Source organism: Balaenoptera musculus, chromosome 12 (assembly GCF_009873245.2).
Source record: "Balaenoptera musculus isolate JJ_BM4_2016_0621 chromosome 12, mBalMus1.pri.v3, whole genome shotgun sequence".
NCBI classification, from domain to species: Eukaryota; Metazoa; Chordata; class Mammalia; order Artiodactyla; family Balaenopteridae; genus Balaenoptera; species Balaenoptera musculus.
Genome location: NC_045796.1, coordinates 15308430 through 15325105, shown reverse-complemented (window position 1 = coordinate 15325105; position 16676 = coordinate 15308430). Strand labels below are relative to the sequence as shown.

Below are 16676 nucleotides of genomic sequence, written 5' to 3'. Positions count from 1 at the left end.
GGCCAGCAGGAGCCCTTTCAAGCTGGCTCCTGTGTCCTTTGGATATGCACCACCCCCCCAAGCTTTTGAGCACCCCCTTTTGTCACAATAAAATGTTCCTTGTACTTTCCCTGACCTAGCCCAGAATTTCCCCAAGGAGCTCTGGTCGCCTTTGGGGACTTGTTGAACAGGCCAGGTAGTTATCACATAGAATGCCCCTCCTTTAGATTTGTCTAGGTACTTATTTAGCTTAGTTTCTCTAACCTTATATTTCCTATAAAGTGGAAGTTATCTTTAAAGCTTGATGGATTCTAGATCTTAGGTGTGACGTGTGATTCCATTTTGCATACGCCGTCTGGTTGACCTACCCTTAGTGATGTTGCGGCCGCTTTACCTATAACTAATTTTTTGCCTAATCTATTGAGATTTACAGATACTGGTAAGACCATTACCCGATCTTGGAACTGCCTGATGTTAAAGGAAGTATTCATTGGCCGTGTTTTTTAAATATTTAATTGTCTTGAATTGTAATCATTTTCAACCTTTTTCTTCCCCACCCCCTCTCTCTTTTTTTTTTTTTTTTTAATAGTTGGACAGAGAGAGTCTGAAGATGAGAGTGAAAGGGACTCAGACAAAGACATGGCTGCTGACTCAGCAGCGGTTCAAGACATCACGAAGGAGGGGCAGGAGGAAATGCCTGAGACGATGGAACAGACCCCTGCCTCAGAAAGCAGTGTAGACGAGCTGACGCAACCCACTGAGGCCCAGGCGAACGACGTAGGATTTAAGAAGGTGTTCAAGTTTGTCGGCTTCAAATTCACTGTGAAAAAGGATAAGACAGAAAAGTCTGACGCTGTGCAGCTCCTCACCGTCAAAAAGGAGGAAGGCGGAGGGCCAGGAGGGTCCGACGGGTATGGTGATCACCGGGAGCCCAGCCAGGAGACGGGGGATGCGACACCCAAAGACACTGAACTGAAAGAGTCCACAGAGAAACCCGAAGAGACGCCCAGACACGAGCAGAGCCGCCCAGAAGTCTCCCTTCAGGCGGAGTCCGCTCCACCAGCCGAGGAAGGCAAAGACGAAGAAGAAAAACAAGAGAAAGAACCCGCCAGATCTCCAGACTCTCCGACGAGTCCAGTGGCCAGCGAAACCGCATCGCCCTTCAAAAAATTCTTCACTCAAGGTTGGGCCGGCTGGCGAAAAAAGACCAGTTTCAGGAAGGCTCGGGAGGACGAGCTGGAGGCTTCAGAGAAGAAAAAGGAGCAAGAGCCAGAAAAGGCAGACACAGAAGAAAACGAGAAGACGGAAGATCTCTCCGAGCGGCCGCCCTCACAGGAGGCCCGCGAGAGTGCCCAGGATGCCAGGCTGTCGGCTGAGTATGAAAAAGTGGAGCTGCCCCCCGAAGACCAAGTGCAAGCACCTCCCGAAGAGAAACCCGCCCCGTTAGCAACGGAAGTATTCGATGAAAAAGTAGAGATTGTCGCGGAGGTCCACGTCAGCACTGCAGAGAAGGACACGGAGGAGCAGAAAGCCCAGGTGGAAGAAATAGTAGAGCCCTCGCCGCCTGAGCAACCGCTTGAAACGGACGCCGACCTCCAGGACGCCGAGCCCACCGAGGCGCCGCTGAGGATGGAGGAAGAGGCGGGCGCCGCCAGCGGGGACCACGCCCAGCCGGCCGAGCTCGGCGCAGGCGCAGACGCGAAAGCGCCGCCCACGCCCCCTGAGGGCATCGTCGGGGAGGCGGAAGTGCCGTCCTCGCAGGAGAGAGTTAAGGTGCAGGGAAGCCCTTTAAAGAAGCTGTTCACTAGCAGCGGCTTAAAAAAGCTCTCTGGAAAGAAACAGAAAGGGAAAAGAGGAGGAGACGAGGACTCCGGGGAGCAGCATCCAGCCTCAGCGGATTCTCCCGACAGTCCAGACGAACCCAAGGCCGAGAGCTCGGCCTCGTCCCCCGAAGAGCCCGAGGAGATCACGTGCCTGGAGAAAGGCGTGGCCGAGGCCCCCCAGGACGGGGAGACGGAGGAAGGGACCACTTCCGACGGAGAGAAGAAGAGGGAAGGTGTTACCCCCTGGGCATCTTTCAAAAAGATGGTGACGCCCAAGAAACGCGTGAGAAGGCTCTCTGAAAGTGACAAGGAGGACGAAGTGGACAAGGTCAAGAGCGCCACCCTGTCCTCCACGGAGAGCGCCGCCTCTGAAGTGCAGGAAGAGGGGAAGGGAAACGGAGAGGAGCAGAAGCCGGAAGAGCCAAAGCGCAAGGTTGACACCTCCGTGTCCTGGGAAGCTCTGATTTGTGTGGGGTCATCCAAGAAAAGAGCAAGAAAAGCATCCTCTTCCGACGACGAAGGGGGACCAAAACCCCTGGGAGGAGGAGACAGCCAAAAACCAGAGGAAGCAGGGAGAGACAGGGAGCCGGTCACAGACGCGCTCCCTGCCGGCTCCCAAGACCATGACCAGCCCCCAGGAAGTTCCTCACCCGAGCAGGCCGGCAGCCCCTGCGAAGGGGAGGGGGTCTCCACCTGGGAGTCATTTAAAAGATTAGTCACCTCGAGAAAAAAATCGAAGTCAAAACTGGAAGAGAAAAGCGAGGACTTGGTAGCTGGGTCCGGCCTAGAATATTCAGCCTCAGATGCTGAGCTGGGGAAAGAAGAGTCTTGGGTTTCAATCAGGAAGTTTATTCCTGGGCGAAGGAAGAAAAGGCTGGATGGGAAACAAGAACAAGCGACTATGGAAGATACGGGCCCAACGGAGGTCAACGAGGACGATTCGGACGTCCCAGCCGTGGTGCCTCTGTCCGAGTACGATGCGGTGGAAAGGGAGAAAACAGAAGCACAGCAGGCTCTGAAGAGCGAGGAGGGCCCCGAGCAGAGGCTGGCTGTCGATGTGTCGGAGGAGCTCAGCAAGAGTCTGGTTCACACCGTGACTGTGGCTGTCATGGACGGGACGAGGGCCGTTACCAACATCGAAGAAAGGGCACCTTCCTGGATCTCTGCTTCGGTGACAGAACCTCTTGAACAAGCAGAAGACGAAGACAAGTCACCATCTGGGGAGGTATTTGAAGAAGAAGTCGTTGCAGAGGAAACCCCCGTCGATACCAAAACGCTGCCAGAGAGCCAGGAGGCCGCTGATGACACAATCGCCAGCAAGGTGGAATTGGCCCCTGAAGCTCTGACGGCCGCAGAAACCACAGAGGCATCCTGTGCTGAAGAAGCCACAGAAGCCTCTGGGGCTGAAGAGACCACCGACATGGTTTCGGCTGTTTCCCAGTTAACCGACTTTCCAGACACCACCGAGGAAGCAACACCGGTTCAGGAGGTGGAGGGCAGCGTGCCCGACATGGAAGACCAGGCGAAGAGGACCCAAGAGGTGCTGCAGGCCGTTGCAGAAAAAGTTAAAGAAGAATCACAGCTGCCTGACGCCAGAGGGCTAGACGACACCATCCAGACAACCCAGAAAGGACAAGCAAAAATACTGGAGCAGGTGGAAGAAGCAGAAGAGGATTCTCATGCACTCGATTGGAAGGAAGCAATGGATGGAGCATCCAAAGTACATGTACAAGAAACGAAAACTGAGACTTTGACACAGGGGACGGTGATTGTACAGGCCACCCCAGAAAGCTTGGAAAAAGTTCCTCCAGGCACAGAGAGTGCAGAGGCCAGGGAGCTTACAAGCACTTGTCCAGCTGAAACCGTGGCTGCGGTAAAACCAGAGACTGTCCCAGAACAGGCTGTTGCTCCTGACTCAGCTGAAACCCTCACAGACAGTGAGACCAATGGAAGCACCCCAGTACCAGATCTGGTACTGGTACCAGATCTGGAAGCACCAGATTTTGAAGCTACAAATGTAAGCCAGCAGACCAAGATCATGGAAATCGATGAAGATGGTGAGGTTCTATCCGGTACCCAATACCAGGTCACAGAAGGTGAGGCACTTCCTGCACTGAAAGAGATGCCTCCAGAACCTTCCAATTTTCAATCCCAGGAAGAAAAGCATTCAGAAATGGAAGAGGTTCTAGAACATACAGATAAAGAGGTAACAGTGGAAACTGTACCCATCCTTTCAAAGACTGAGGTGATTCAAGAGGCCGGCCGACGTGCTGATGAGGAAACCAAAGAGGAGCCATCTGTCGAAGGACTTGTGGTGTCTGCTGACACAGAGATAACCGAGAAAAAGATAACTGAAGTTGCCCTTGAGGACGAAGTTACGAAAAAAGCTGAATTTCAGAATGATGATCTCCAACTCCAGAGTCCTGCTAAGTCTCTTCCAACCCCAGTGGAGAGAGAGAGGGTAGTTCAAGTGGAAAGGGACAAAACGGAATTAGAGCCAACTCAAGTAAATGAAGAGAAACTTGAGTGCAAACCAGCTGTTACCACATGTGAAGAGCTCACTAAGCAACTGGTTCAGGCAGTGAATGTAACCGTCATAGACGGGGAAAAGGAAGTCATCAGTTTTGAAGGAAGTTCTTCTCTGCCCGTTCACGAGGAAGAGGTATGCACAGAAATTCAAGTTCAAAGCTCTGAGGCATCATTAGCTCTAACAGCTGCAGCAGTGGGGGAGAAGGTCTTAGCAGAAGCTATCAAGATTTTAGAAACAGCGGAAACTTTGGAATCTGCAGAGGCACGTTTAGTACCGGAAGAAAAGTCCTCAGAAAAAGACGAAGTCTCTCCTGCTCAGCCGGGAGAAGATGCGGTGCCCACAGGGACTGAGTCTCAGGCCATATCAATACCGGTAATAGTATCTGTTACGCCTGAAAAAGGCATCATCGCTGACCTGGAAGGAGATAAAACCACATCACAGAAATGGGAGTCAGATGGAGACAGTGAGCAGGTTGGTTGTCAGGAAGGCAGAGTAAGCAAAACAAGAGAGGAAGATTTAAAGGCTGAAAATGAGATTTTGAAACTTCAGACAGAGAGCTGCAAGCTTGTACAAAACGTAATTCAGACGGTTGTTGACCAGTTGGGCAGTACAGAAGAAGCGGCCGCTGCTTTCCAGACCCAGGCTCAACTGATGGAAGCTGACAGCCAGGAGGCTGGGCAGAAAATCGAGAAAGAAGAAAGCAAACTTCAGGCCTGCACATTGGATGAAACACAAACCATTGAAGCCAAAGAGGAGTCCCCACTAAGTGCCGGGGAGCACACCCATCGAGATGTTTCCAAAGATGTGAATGAAGCTTTAGAGAAGATGGCGGCCACTAGGGTAGAAAGTTCCCGGGTAGATGGCCAGCAGCTTGAAGAGGTAGCTTTCCCATCCAAGGAAAAGAGAGAAGCCCCTGAAACAAAGTCTGTGCCAGAAGATGACGGTGGTGCCGGGTTTGGAGAAAGAACAGAGAAGTCACCGTTTGAATCCCAAGAAGATGAAAAAGATGACGCTGCTGATGACCCCGGGAACCAAACCTCAGCCCCGGAAGATGCTGAGGCATCAGGAGACTCAACCAGCGAGTCTCCAGATACAATTGGACCCAAACTGAAAGAGAAGGGAGATGGCCAGGAAGTAGAATTTCAGGAAGAAAAAGGGCAGAGCGAGTCAGAAAAAGAGATCAAAACACAAACGCAGGAGGAGACACAGGACCAAGAGAGAGAACCGGCAAAACCGGAACCCACAGAATCCTAAAACATCACGTAAGTAACTTCCTTTTTTTTGAAAGTAATTTTGCCCTCTTTTCTGTCATCTGATGGCAGATTTGTTATGAGGGAAGCAGGAATTCAAATAATTAGGATTTTATGCAGAACCTACATCTGGGGAAATAACCCTCAACCAGACTAGGAGATCCAGGTTATTAAAATTTTATTTGTTTATTTATTTAATTAATTTTTGGCTGCATTGGGTCTTCGTTGCTGCGCGTGGGATTTCCCTAGTTGCGGCGAACGGGGCTCCTCTTTGTCACGGTGCGCGGGCTTCTCACTGCAGCGGCTTCTCTTGTTGCGGAGCACAGGCTCTAAGCGTGCGGGCTTCAGTAGTTGTGGCACGCAGGCTCAGTAGTTGCAGCTCGCGGGCTCTAGAGCACAGGCTCAGTAGTTGTGGTGCATGGGCTTAGCTGCTCCGTGGCTTGTGGGATCTTCCTGGACCAGGGCTCGAACCCGTTTCCCCTGCACTGGCAGGCAGATTCTTAACAACCACTCGCCACCAGGGAAGCCCCCAGGGTTAGTTTCCTTTTTCTTATTGACATGCTCTTCAGTCTTACTGGTGTCCTGAAAGTAATGACTTCGTTTTACCCCCAGTGTGACTGTGTGTGTGTGTGTGTTTGGCTCAAAGACATAAGAAATATGTTGTGCTCACAGCTACTTTGTTGCATTTTTTTTAATAACTAGAAGTCCAAAGTAGGTTTATAAGGTAGTGCTTGAAACTTAGTTTATAGCTCTCTGGGAAAACTTGGATTTCTTCCAGCAGTAGTAAGAAGCAGTTAAAAAAATTTCCAGGGCATGTGAGAGCCTGCCTACTGGTGTTCGGGTAGCAGAGGATGCTGTATTATGGACCTTCACCATCTTTCTTTCTTACAGAGTTAAACTGTGGTTTTCACTAGGGTTCCCATTGGCTACAACTCACTTTCACAACTCTTCTGTTGTTGAATAAAAGAGGGAGGCGAAGGAGATGTTATTTACTTTTGATTCTGACTTTCTTCTACAGTTACAGTTGTGTATTTGCAAGACCAGAATGTGAAGACGAGTGGGAGAAGAAAACGAATGCTGCTGACGAGACCAATCTTAACAGAACTTTGGGAACGGAAGAACAGAAACATCAACTGCTCTCATTTCTAGAGAACCCCTGACAATCCTGAGGCTTCATCGGGAGCTGTAGCCAGATAACATTTCTTCCTTTCAAGACCACCCTGATATTTTCCCTTGGTACCATATAATGTTTCTGATTCAAGGTCCTTAATTCTTAGCCCGGAACTGGAGTTGACAATACCTAGTTCTGCTTCTCAAACTGGAGTGTCATTCTTTATGTATTTAAGTGTATGTTTTAAGTAATCCTCCTTCTGTATCTATTGTATATTTTTTTCTTAATGTTTAAGGTAATTACAGTATAGTGCATTCCTTCTGTATCACACAGTATACGACGGGGCATGTAACCACAGTGAAGTCTCAGGAAGCTGTCTGCCTCAGTTACAACCTTTGAAAACAGAGCTTCCTAGAATTAACATTCCTGATCAGAAGCTACACTTCTTGTTTTAAAATTCACTAAGGATTATGTCCTTTCAGAGTGTTTAGTATCACTCTGAAATTGGTCACTTTCCTATTATGCACAGTGCACTAAAAATAAAAAGTGTTTTTGGGGGGAAAACATATAGAATGTTCCATTGTTACTGGGAAATTTTTCTTTCTGTCCCCCCAGTGGAGGTTGGAAGGAAGTTTTTTTCAGTAGCAGATTAATTTGAAGTCTTCTCTGCTAATTGTTATATGGTTGTTACGGACAGATGAGTGTGCTTAATTTTGAGGCAAAGTAGTGAAATGTTTTTCATGTTATCAAGAAAAAAATCGACTGGTTTTGAGTCTACCTTCTATGCTGGACCACATTCACACACAGCATGAAATAAGTCAGGTTCTTTACAGATGGTATTTTGATAGATGCTGGATTGTGTCTGTGCCATATTTGTGCCCACTCTTAAGAACAATGTAGCATTATCATTTGGATAAATTGTGATTTGACAGCTGATTTCAATAAAACATTTGCTTCACTTAGATTTGTTGGATTTATTAGATAATAGGAAGCCTGGGACATATGTTTACTGCATTCTAAAAGCAGAGAAGCTAGAAGTTTCTAATGTAGTCACTACACGATGCCACCAGTTTACACCAGTTTGAGTTGGGGATCAGAGGAAGTCAGAGGCAGAGAGGGATCTGCTGAAATAAACCAGGAGCTTTTTAGATTGACGGTACTGAAACAATACTACCATCTGGTGGTGCCTTCCTGAAAAAGTCAGTTTTCTTTGTTAATATCTGTTAATGACAAATGTCTCTAGAAAGACATTTTAAGAAGGCTTAGTAGTAAAAATGCCTTACTTAACAGGTGATCTTGGAAAAAATTTTTAAAGTGTCAAAATGATTTCTGATTCACGCTAATACCTAAAGGATTCTGTCAGACAAGTGCTACACAAAGAACAATCCCCCATCTACCAGAAAGTCCCAGTTTTTCATGGGTAGCACTGGCCTGGTGTGCACACTTCTTAAGTTGTACTCAAACTCAGTACTCCAGTTTGAGAACTTAAATTTCAACTGCCAATTAAATTATTTTGAAGTATAACATTCTAGCAAAACTAGAATAGTCTTTTAGCAGAAAGACAGTTTGCTGTCAAAACTGGAAAGTAGTTTCTCATAAACCAACAGACCTGACTACGATAAAAAAATTGGCCATATTAGAAAGACCCCCTCATGGTAACAGCATATGGTCTTGTAGTTGGAAAACATTTAGTATCTTTTTGGGAGTTTTTCACACATATAATAGCCACTTGTGCTTAATTACTAAACTTTAAAATCCCCAAATTAAAAAAACACCCTCTGATCTAAAGATATTTCTTTTTCCAACTTGGTACTTTAAAAAAATCCAAATGCTGGTGTCAATTTTTGAAGATCAACTGAAATTTGGAGATGGTAGCAGCTTTTAAGGAGTCCATTATACTTCTAAATATCAACTAACTTCCTTTCTACGGCAGGAAGAAACTTCGTGCTATTTTGAACAGATTAAAGATTTGTGTAGTTTGTGGTAATCATTTTTGGGGGGTTTAAATTCCATCCTGCCACTTCATCCCATTTGTATTTGGTCTTATCTTAATACACGTGGCCAGGTCGTTCTGGCCATCACAATTGGTTTTCCAGTGGTGGTTGCTTCGTGACTGTGCTCTTGATGTGCCCTGGATTACTTCCGTACAAGCTCTGGACCTATGTCCATTAAGCATCATTGTTTTATTAACAGGAGGAATGCTATTAACAGTAGCATGAAATACAATTCTGTATTATAACTCTAAAGCTGCTGTTAATTTGTGAAGTATGTAATAATCAAATGCAAACTGCAGAAGTTGGAGCAAGTGCCTAAACTTTGCTATTTTTGGCATTACTAAGGAGCCATGTTCAATAGAAAGCAATGCAAGACTTGTAAACTCTCGCCATTTCTTGTAATCGAAGAATATAAAATGTTGCCCCTCAGGTTCTTTTGCCAATGGTACACCCGAGTTGCCTCTCTCTGTCACACAGATACTTTTTTCCGGTATTTCCCTTTGATGTTTGGAACTACAGGTAGTGAGTGAAGGAAGGGCTGGAAATTTTAGCTTTTCAGTGTAAGCTTCAAGCTTAGCAGTTTCCTTTTTAATCTGAGACAGTATTTGATTCCTAGTTCTGTTTGGGGGGCAAATTTTCATTTATCTAAATAAAATGCAACCTAATTAAATGCCATGGATTTTCTTTCTATAATTTCACCATAATTCAGTTTTGATTGCTCTTAGCTGTTATGAGATTCATCACACATTTCACTTCTACTTTTAACTAAATCATCCTTTGAGATACTGTCCACAAAGCTTCGTGAGAGTTTGGAATGTATCTCAGATTGTGTGAGTGCACAGAAGTCTCTATCAGTGATTCTTCACCTTTTTGGGTCAGGGTCCCTTTAATTAGACTCTCATTAAACCTTTGGCTCACCTCCAACTCCCTAAAATGAACACAGTTTCATGTAGTTTTTGGATAGCCACACACTGAAATCCCAACCGGTAACCAGAACCAGAGTTAGAAACCCCTCATCCAACTGCAAGAAAGGAAATGGACACAGTCCAAGGATTCCCAGGAAGTAAGAAGTTGGCACCTGAATGTGACCAATGTCACATGTCTTCATTTCTAGTGTGATTCTGGAGATGAATCTGCTGGATAGCCTGGCACAATTTTTGCGCAAATGCAAGTTTTCTCCTCATCACCAAATTCCTTACCATCTCTTATAATTAGGAAAATGACCTGGCTCTCCTTTTATAAATAAGAAAGTTGAGATATAGATCACCAGCCCTTATGTGATAGCACAGGTTTTAGCTAAGGTGACCAGGACTTGGGGGTGGCATGGTGGTGAAGATAAAGATAATCATGACTTTTTTTTTTGTTAGTGCTGTCACAGCTTAGAAATCAACCCCTTTTTTTGATATTTAAATATAACAGGCATCTGTACAGTATCCTACACTTAGGACTGAGGTAATCTCATGACTTCGCATATTCTCCCATTTCTTGTTGACATGAAAAATTTTAACACGAGAAGTACTACATTTAACTTAAGAGAAGCTTCCTTATATTGTACTCATATTTGGAGACCAGAGGTAGAGTAACATTTCATAAATGATGAAATTAGGACCCAAGGTGTTATTTTCCCACAACAGGATATTGAGTGCTAAGTCCTAGCTCTAACTCACCCCTGTGCGTTTTCTTGTTTGTTCTAATAATCCCAAATAACTTGGTATAATTGACCAGCACAACGACAATCCTTTAAATTAGGCCAATTTAAAAACCACGTTGTGCTTGATCCTACTTAACCACTGTCAGCCTCAGGAGCTCACCTAGTTCCTGGGAAAGCAGGTGGGGTTGCCTCTAGGACTTGAGACCTGGACACAGTTAGGGTTCTTTGTAAAGGCCTTATGGAAAGGGTACTACGGTGTTGGCCAGCGGGCCATTTTAAGGAGTGGGATTTATCTTAAGATATCATTACTTTAGCAGAGAAATGATGCTATCCTTCTGCCATTCCCAAGGCAGTGTTAGTGGTTGTGATTCTGCCCCACTCCCCTGTAGAGTTTTTGTTTATCGCAATGGCTAGGGTATTACTGAATTTTAATGAGTTGGGACCAAACGCTTGTGATGCTGCAAGGTCCAGGACAGCCCTTCTTAAAAAGAGAGTCTCTACCTAAAATGCCAATGCATCTAGAGAATTGCTTCTAGAGAATTAAAGACCAGAGGTTGGGAGGAGACTAGCTAACATGTTACTATAATAATCTAGCAAGAGCTGAAAATGGCCTATATTAAAGTAGCGGCACTCTGGCTGGAGGGGTGTGAGGGGGTCAACAGATGTTAGGAGGTGGCCTCAAGGCAGGATACCTGATTATTTGTCATAGGAACAGCTTAGCCTGAAGAATGAAGTTTCCGGGGAATTGCCTGGTGGTCCAGTGGTTAGGACTCGGCGCTTTCACTGCAGGGGCCTGGGTTCAATCCCTGGTCGGGGAGCTAAGATCCTGCAAGCCACGAGGTGCAGCCAAAAAACCAAAAAAACCCAACCAACTCCCCACCACACACACACACACCGCCCGCCCCCCCAAGCAATAAAATGACAAACTTAAAAAAAAAAAAAATGAAGTTTCTGCGTTGAAAACCTGGATATGGAGCCACATACTGACGTGGGTAGAGGTAGGTGATGATATCCGTTTGGGTAGTGTTCAATTTAAGAGGCCTGTGAGATCCCCAAGGGAAAATGCAGGACCAGTATCTGGCTTTATGGGTCTTATAAACAGAAAAGGGTTCAGGCAGGACAGACATCGATGGCTCTTCTGTCCTCTCTACGTCGTTGGAGACACAGAGGGGGAGATAACCTACACAGATCCCTACGACATTTCCTAAAAGCTCATGTACCAACTTTGGTGACTAAGAAAGTTGAGGCTGTTGGGTTCACTTACCCTGTCACAGCCGTTTCCTCATTTCAGAATGCATGACAAGGTGCTTCACAAGATTTTCCTCTTGTGAAGGTGCTTGACAAAGTAAAGAGCAAAATCCACCGTAGTACATTAATATTAGTAATTAGAAGAGAAGTTTTAATAAAACCACCCATTAGAAGCAACCTGATGACTGTTGTGTCCTTGAGTATTTTGGAAGATTCAGAATAATGACACTGATCTTCCTCAAATATCATAAACATCTTTTTCAGACATGGTCTCTTTGTGTGTCATCTGCACTTCTTATCTTTCCTCCTCTCCCTGTTGCCTTTTCAGCTTTTGTGGCCTGCTGGCACATCTTGCCAGGGAGACTGGGGTGGGGGGCATGCAACGTGGGGTGGGGTGCATGCATCGTGGGGTGGGGGACTCTGGCTGGGAGGGGGCCAAACCTGCAGTCTCTTCCCGGTCACTCCCGGGACCCCCTAGGCCGTGCATCCTCCTGGCACCCAGTTCTCTCTGGCTGGCTACCTTGTGACCTTTGTCTGCTTCTGGGCATCTTAATCTAAACGGAAAGATAAAAGGACTCTTAAGTCTTTTTTCTTTTGCTAATCAAAGAAAATTATAGAAATAAATTTAAATGACTAACGGCAAGGAAGGGTTTCCTAGGCAGAGTGATGATAGCAGAAAGGGCCCTGGATTGGGAGACCTGGACTCTGTAATTACCACCATTTTGTTTCCTCATCCAGATCCTTGCCTCTCTTAGAGTAAGGAGGATTGTCTAGGTGACCTCAAAAACTAGTTAGGGTATTTGGTAACTATGGCTATGATCTTTTCTGTGCTCAGAGATTACAAAGGCATTTAGAATGAGAACAGGAAGGTTTAAAATAAATTCTAGGGCCTCTCAAACATGCATTTCTAAGGGCTCATGCACCAATCTGTACGTTGCACACATCTCATTAAGGAGCACTTTGCTTCAAAGAGAGAAGCATGCTGGAAATGGCACAGATCCCTTTCTGGCCCTTTATTAGCTCCCCTGGTTATTTATTTATTTATTTATTTATTTATTTAGGCTGCGCCAGGTCTTAGTTGCAGCATGCAGGATCTTTAGTTGTGGTACGCGGACTTCTTAGTTGTGGCATGTGAACTCTTAGTTGCGGCGTGCATGCGGTATCTAGTTCCCCGACCAGGGATCGAACCTGGACCCCCTGCATTGGGAGCGCGGAGTCTACCCACTGGGCCACCAGGGAAGTCCCTCCCCTGGTTATTTCAATTCTGAGAAGAAAGTAGAACCAAGAAAAGGCAGTAACACTACAACACAAATTGTATAGCGATGCTGTTGTTCTCAGAATGTTGCTTCTGGCATCATCACCTCCATCATCATCTTTTGGGAACCTGTTTAAAGTGCAAATTCTTCAGCCCCACCCTGGACCGACTGAATCAGATACTCTGCAGTGTTCTATCAAGCCCTCCAGAAGATTCTGATGTGCTGAAGTTTTAGGACTACTGTAGCAAAGGCAATAAAACAGATTTAAGTTAATCGCCTCAAGAGCAGAATGAATAGGTTAACAGGTGAAAAAGGTTTCCCTTTCCAGATCCCCACCCCTCTCCTGACAACCCTTCCCCCCAGTTGCTTCTCGCCCACAGAAATATTTGCACATTGGGGAATATAGCATCTGAGCCACATGGGGGTTTGAATCCTGTCTGGGTGACCTCAGAAAAGTTCGTTAACTTCTTTGGGCCTCAATTTCCTCAACTGTAAACATGGGACACACGTCTGACAGTATTGTTGGGAGGAGCACACAGACACCCTATAAAGGATCTTGCTTCCCCAACAGCTCGGTGCTTTGTGACCAGCTAGACGGGTGGGATGGGGAGGCTGGGAGGGAGGGAGACGCCAGAGGGAAGAGATATGGGGATATATGTATATGTATAACATTCACTTTGTTATAAAGCAGAAACTAACACACAATTGTAAAGCAATTATACTCCATTAAAAATGTTTAAAACAAACAAAAAAAGAAGGATCTTGCTTCCCCAGGTTCAGCCCTTCAGTTTGTAATGCCTTCTTCACAAGGATCAGTCTTCACAACAACCAGGGAATTTAGGCAGGGTAGATTTTGAATATTTTCCAGAGAATAGCACAAGCTTGAGTCAAAAATTTAATAACTATTCTTTATGTTAAAAAATATTTCGGGAATTCCCTGGCGGTCCAGTGGTTAGGAGTCTGCACTTCCACGGCCGGGGGCCGGGGTTCGATCCCTGGTGGGGGAACTAAGATCCCGCATGCCGCACAAGGTGCCAAAAAAAATTCTTTTTTGATCTGCTAGAGGAGAACGAAACCACAATATCATTTCATCCTTATCCATTTTTTTTCCACACTAAAGATTTTCAGTCTAATTTTTATTTATTTATATTTAATTTTTTTAAAAAATTAATTTATTTTGTTTTTGGCTGCATTGGTTCTTGGTTGCTGCGCGCGGGCTTTCTCTAGTTGCGGCGAGCGGGGGCTACTCTTCGTTGTGGTGCAGGGGCTTCTCATTGCGGTGGCTTCTCTTGTTGCGGACCACGGGCTCTAGGTGCGGGGGGCTTCAGTAGTTGTGGCACGTGGGCTTCAGTAGTTGCGGCTCACAGGCTCTAGGGCGCATGCTCAGTAGTTGTGGCACACGGGCTTAGTTGCTCCATGGCATGTGGGATCTTCCCAGACCAGGGCTCGAACCCGTGTCCCCTGCATTGGCAGGCGGATTCTTAACCACTGTGTCACCAGGGAAGACCCTAGTTTTTGTTTTATTTAGAGAGCTATTAACAGTTTAGTGATAGTCTTCCAGTTGTCTTTTAGGAGCTAGTTCTAGAAAAAGGAGTTTCATTGATCGTATCTTAAGATAATTAATTTTTTATTTGCTTAAAGATTTCCAAGCCTAAATCTTGCTTACCCGCAAGTGATATATAGCAATAATTTGTTCTAGACCAAAATGGAGGACTAAACCAAAGCAAAAATTGTCATAAAAATGCAAAGTCAACCCGAAGAGCAAGTTAAATTTCATTACAATAAACTGTACTCCCTGTACACATAATTTTGTCTTAGAATTCACTCCTAGTGAATTAGTATGAGGGGGCTCCCGCTCCCCCATCTCAATTCCTAGCCAGATTTCAGGAGGTACCACGCACATACCATCCTCCGCAATCATCCTTCTAAGTGCCTATATCTTTTTAAACACAGCAATTTAGTATTTTACCTGAAACGCATGACTGAGGTCTGACATTTTGAACTTGAAATGTTTATTTTGGATGTCTCAGCTCTTCCCCTCTCTTGCAAGGTGAAATTACAAAAAAGAATGGTGGCTAGTTCTTATGACTTTAACAAGGAGGTTTGAGGTCCACTCTACCCACCATTCTTTTATCATTATCCAAGCTACCTTGTTTATTTATTTTTCAGCTTTATTGAAGAATACATTTTAATGGAATGCTTTATTCCCATTAAAGCCATATTTCCTATGGTAAAATAAAATCCTACAGTTCTTTATGAATCTATCATTTAGCAACATCTGTTGAATGAGTCGTTTATTGTTTTCCCTAAGAAAGGAAAAGTAATAGAACCAGTGGGGTTAATAAGGGCTAAAGCATGGAGAATGGCAGCTCAAATTAATTCTAAAGCTTAGGTGTTCAGATTGCTCTTAATGAAACAGGAGGAAAGGGGGCAGGGCACAACCTTTAAAAGAGTGACATAGCCATAGGACATGACAAAAACTGGTTAGAAGAAACTAGGTCCAAGATGGCAGAAGATTTGACTTCCAGAGGACCTTGTACCTCATTATATGCTCATTGTAATACATTAGCATATGCTAAATGACACACCCACCAACGCCATGACAGTTCTGAGGCCAACCATAAAAGGCCAAAAAGTGGGCGATGGCCCAATTCATGGAAATCTCCGCCCCTTTCCCCAAATAATTGGAATAATCCTCCCACTCATTAGCCTATAAAATTACCCAGCCCATAAAAATTAACGACGTCGTATTTCACGGCCCTCTTGCCTTCTGAGATCGCCCACACTCTGTCTGTGGAGTGTGCTTCTCTAAATAAATCCACTTCTTATCTGTAACTCTGTCTCTCATTGAATTCTTTCTGTGACAAGACGTCAAGAACCTCAAAATCACTGGGAACAATACCATCAACTGAAATGTCCAAAGCTTATTTAAACTGGTACCATCAAAAACTCAGAATAAATTATTAGTTTATAGCCTCTTGGGATTACATAGGTACCGAGCATCCCAGGGTAGGGTGGGCTTCCTTATCTGTACTCAGCTTTTGGTTTGGGGAGGGAACTGGCATTGTCCAGGTCTGCCACATGGAGGAGGTGGCCGCAAGCTGCTAAGAGCCCCTGCACTCCAGCATGAGTAGGTGAACACAATACCTACCCTTCCATCTCCATCAGGGTGCAGGCACTCACCCCCTCTCTCCCCATCCACCAGATCCTTTGTGATTCCCATGACTTTCTGGTCTTCAAGACCCCTTGTCTACCTGAAGGGCTGTGGAGGCACACCTTGATCTTCCCTTTCAGGTATTCAGAGAAGTTAACTAGGCACAAGACTCTCATTTAAGTTGGGAGATATGAATATACAGTAGTACCCTTATCCGAGGTTTCACTTTCTGCAGTCAACCTCCGTCTGAATAAATGGAAAATTCCAGAAATAAACAATTTATAAGTTTTAAATTGCGGCTGTTCTGAGTAGCAGGATGAAATCCTGTGCCGCCAACTCCATCCCTCCTGGGACGTCCATCACCCCTTTGCCTAGTGTATCCCGCCTGTTGGTCATTTAGTAGCCTTCCGGGTCATCAAATCGACTGTCAGGGTATTGCAGTGCTTGTGTTCAAGTAACCCTTACTTTACTAAAAATGGCCCCAAAACGCAAGAGCAGTGATGCTGGCAATTCAAATATTGTCTTACTGTGTCTAATTAATAAATTAAACTTAAGTATGTATGTATAGGGAAAACATAGGGTATATGGGGTTTGTACTGTCTACAGTTTCAGGTTCTTGGGACGTATCCCCTGAAGATAAGTGGGGACTACTGCAGTTTTTTAAAAAAAAGATGAAATTG

General features: G+C 45.3%; 1 protein-coding gene across 3 annotated transcripts in view; it reads left to right on the top strand.

The window, feature by feature from the left end:
* The window catches only part of AKAP12 (A-kinase anchoring protein 12), a 103403-nt gene extending 95746 nt beyond the window's left edge, over positions 1-7657 (top strand). For all 3 annotated transcript variants that reach the window (XM_036871262.1, XM_036871263.1, XM_036871264.1), the window contains 2 exons: positions 569-5594; positions 6601-7657. In XM_036871262.1, coding sequence (XP_036727157.1) covers positions 569-5586 — 5018 coding nt within the window. In that variant the 3' untranslated portion in view covers positions 5587-5594; positions 6601-7657. The remainder of the gene's footprint in view (positions 1-568; positions 5595-6600) is intronic.
* The last annotated feature ends 9019 nt before the right edge of the window (positions 7658-16676 follow it).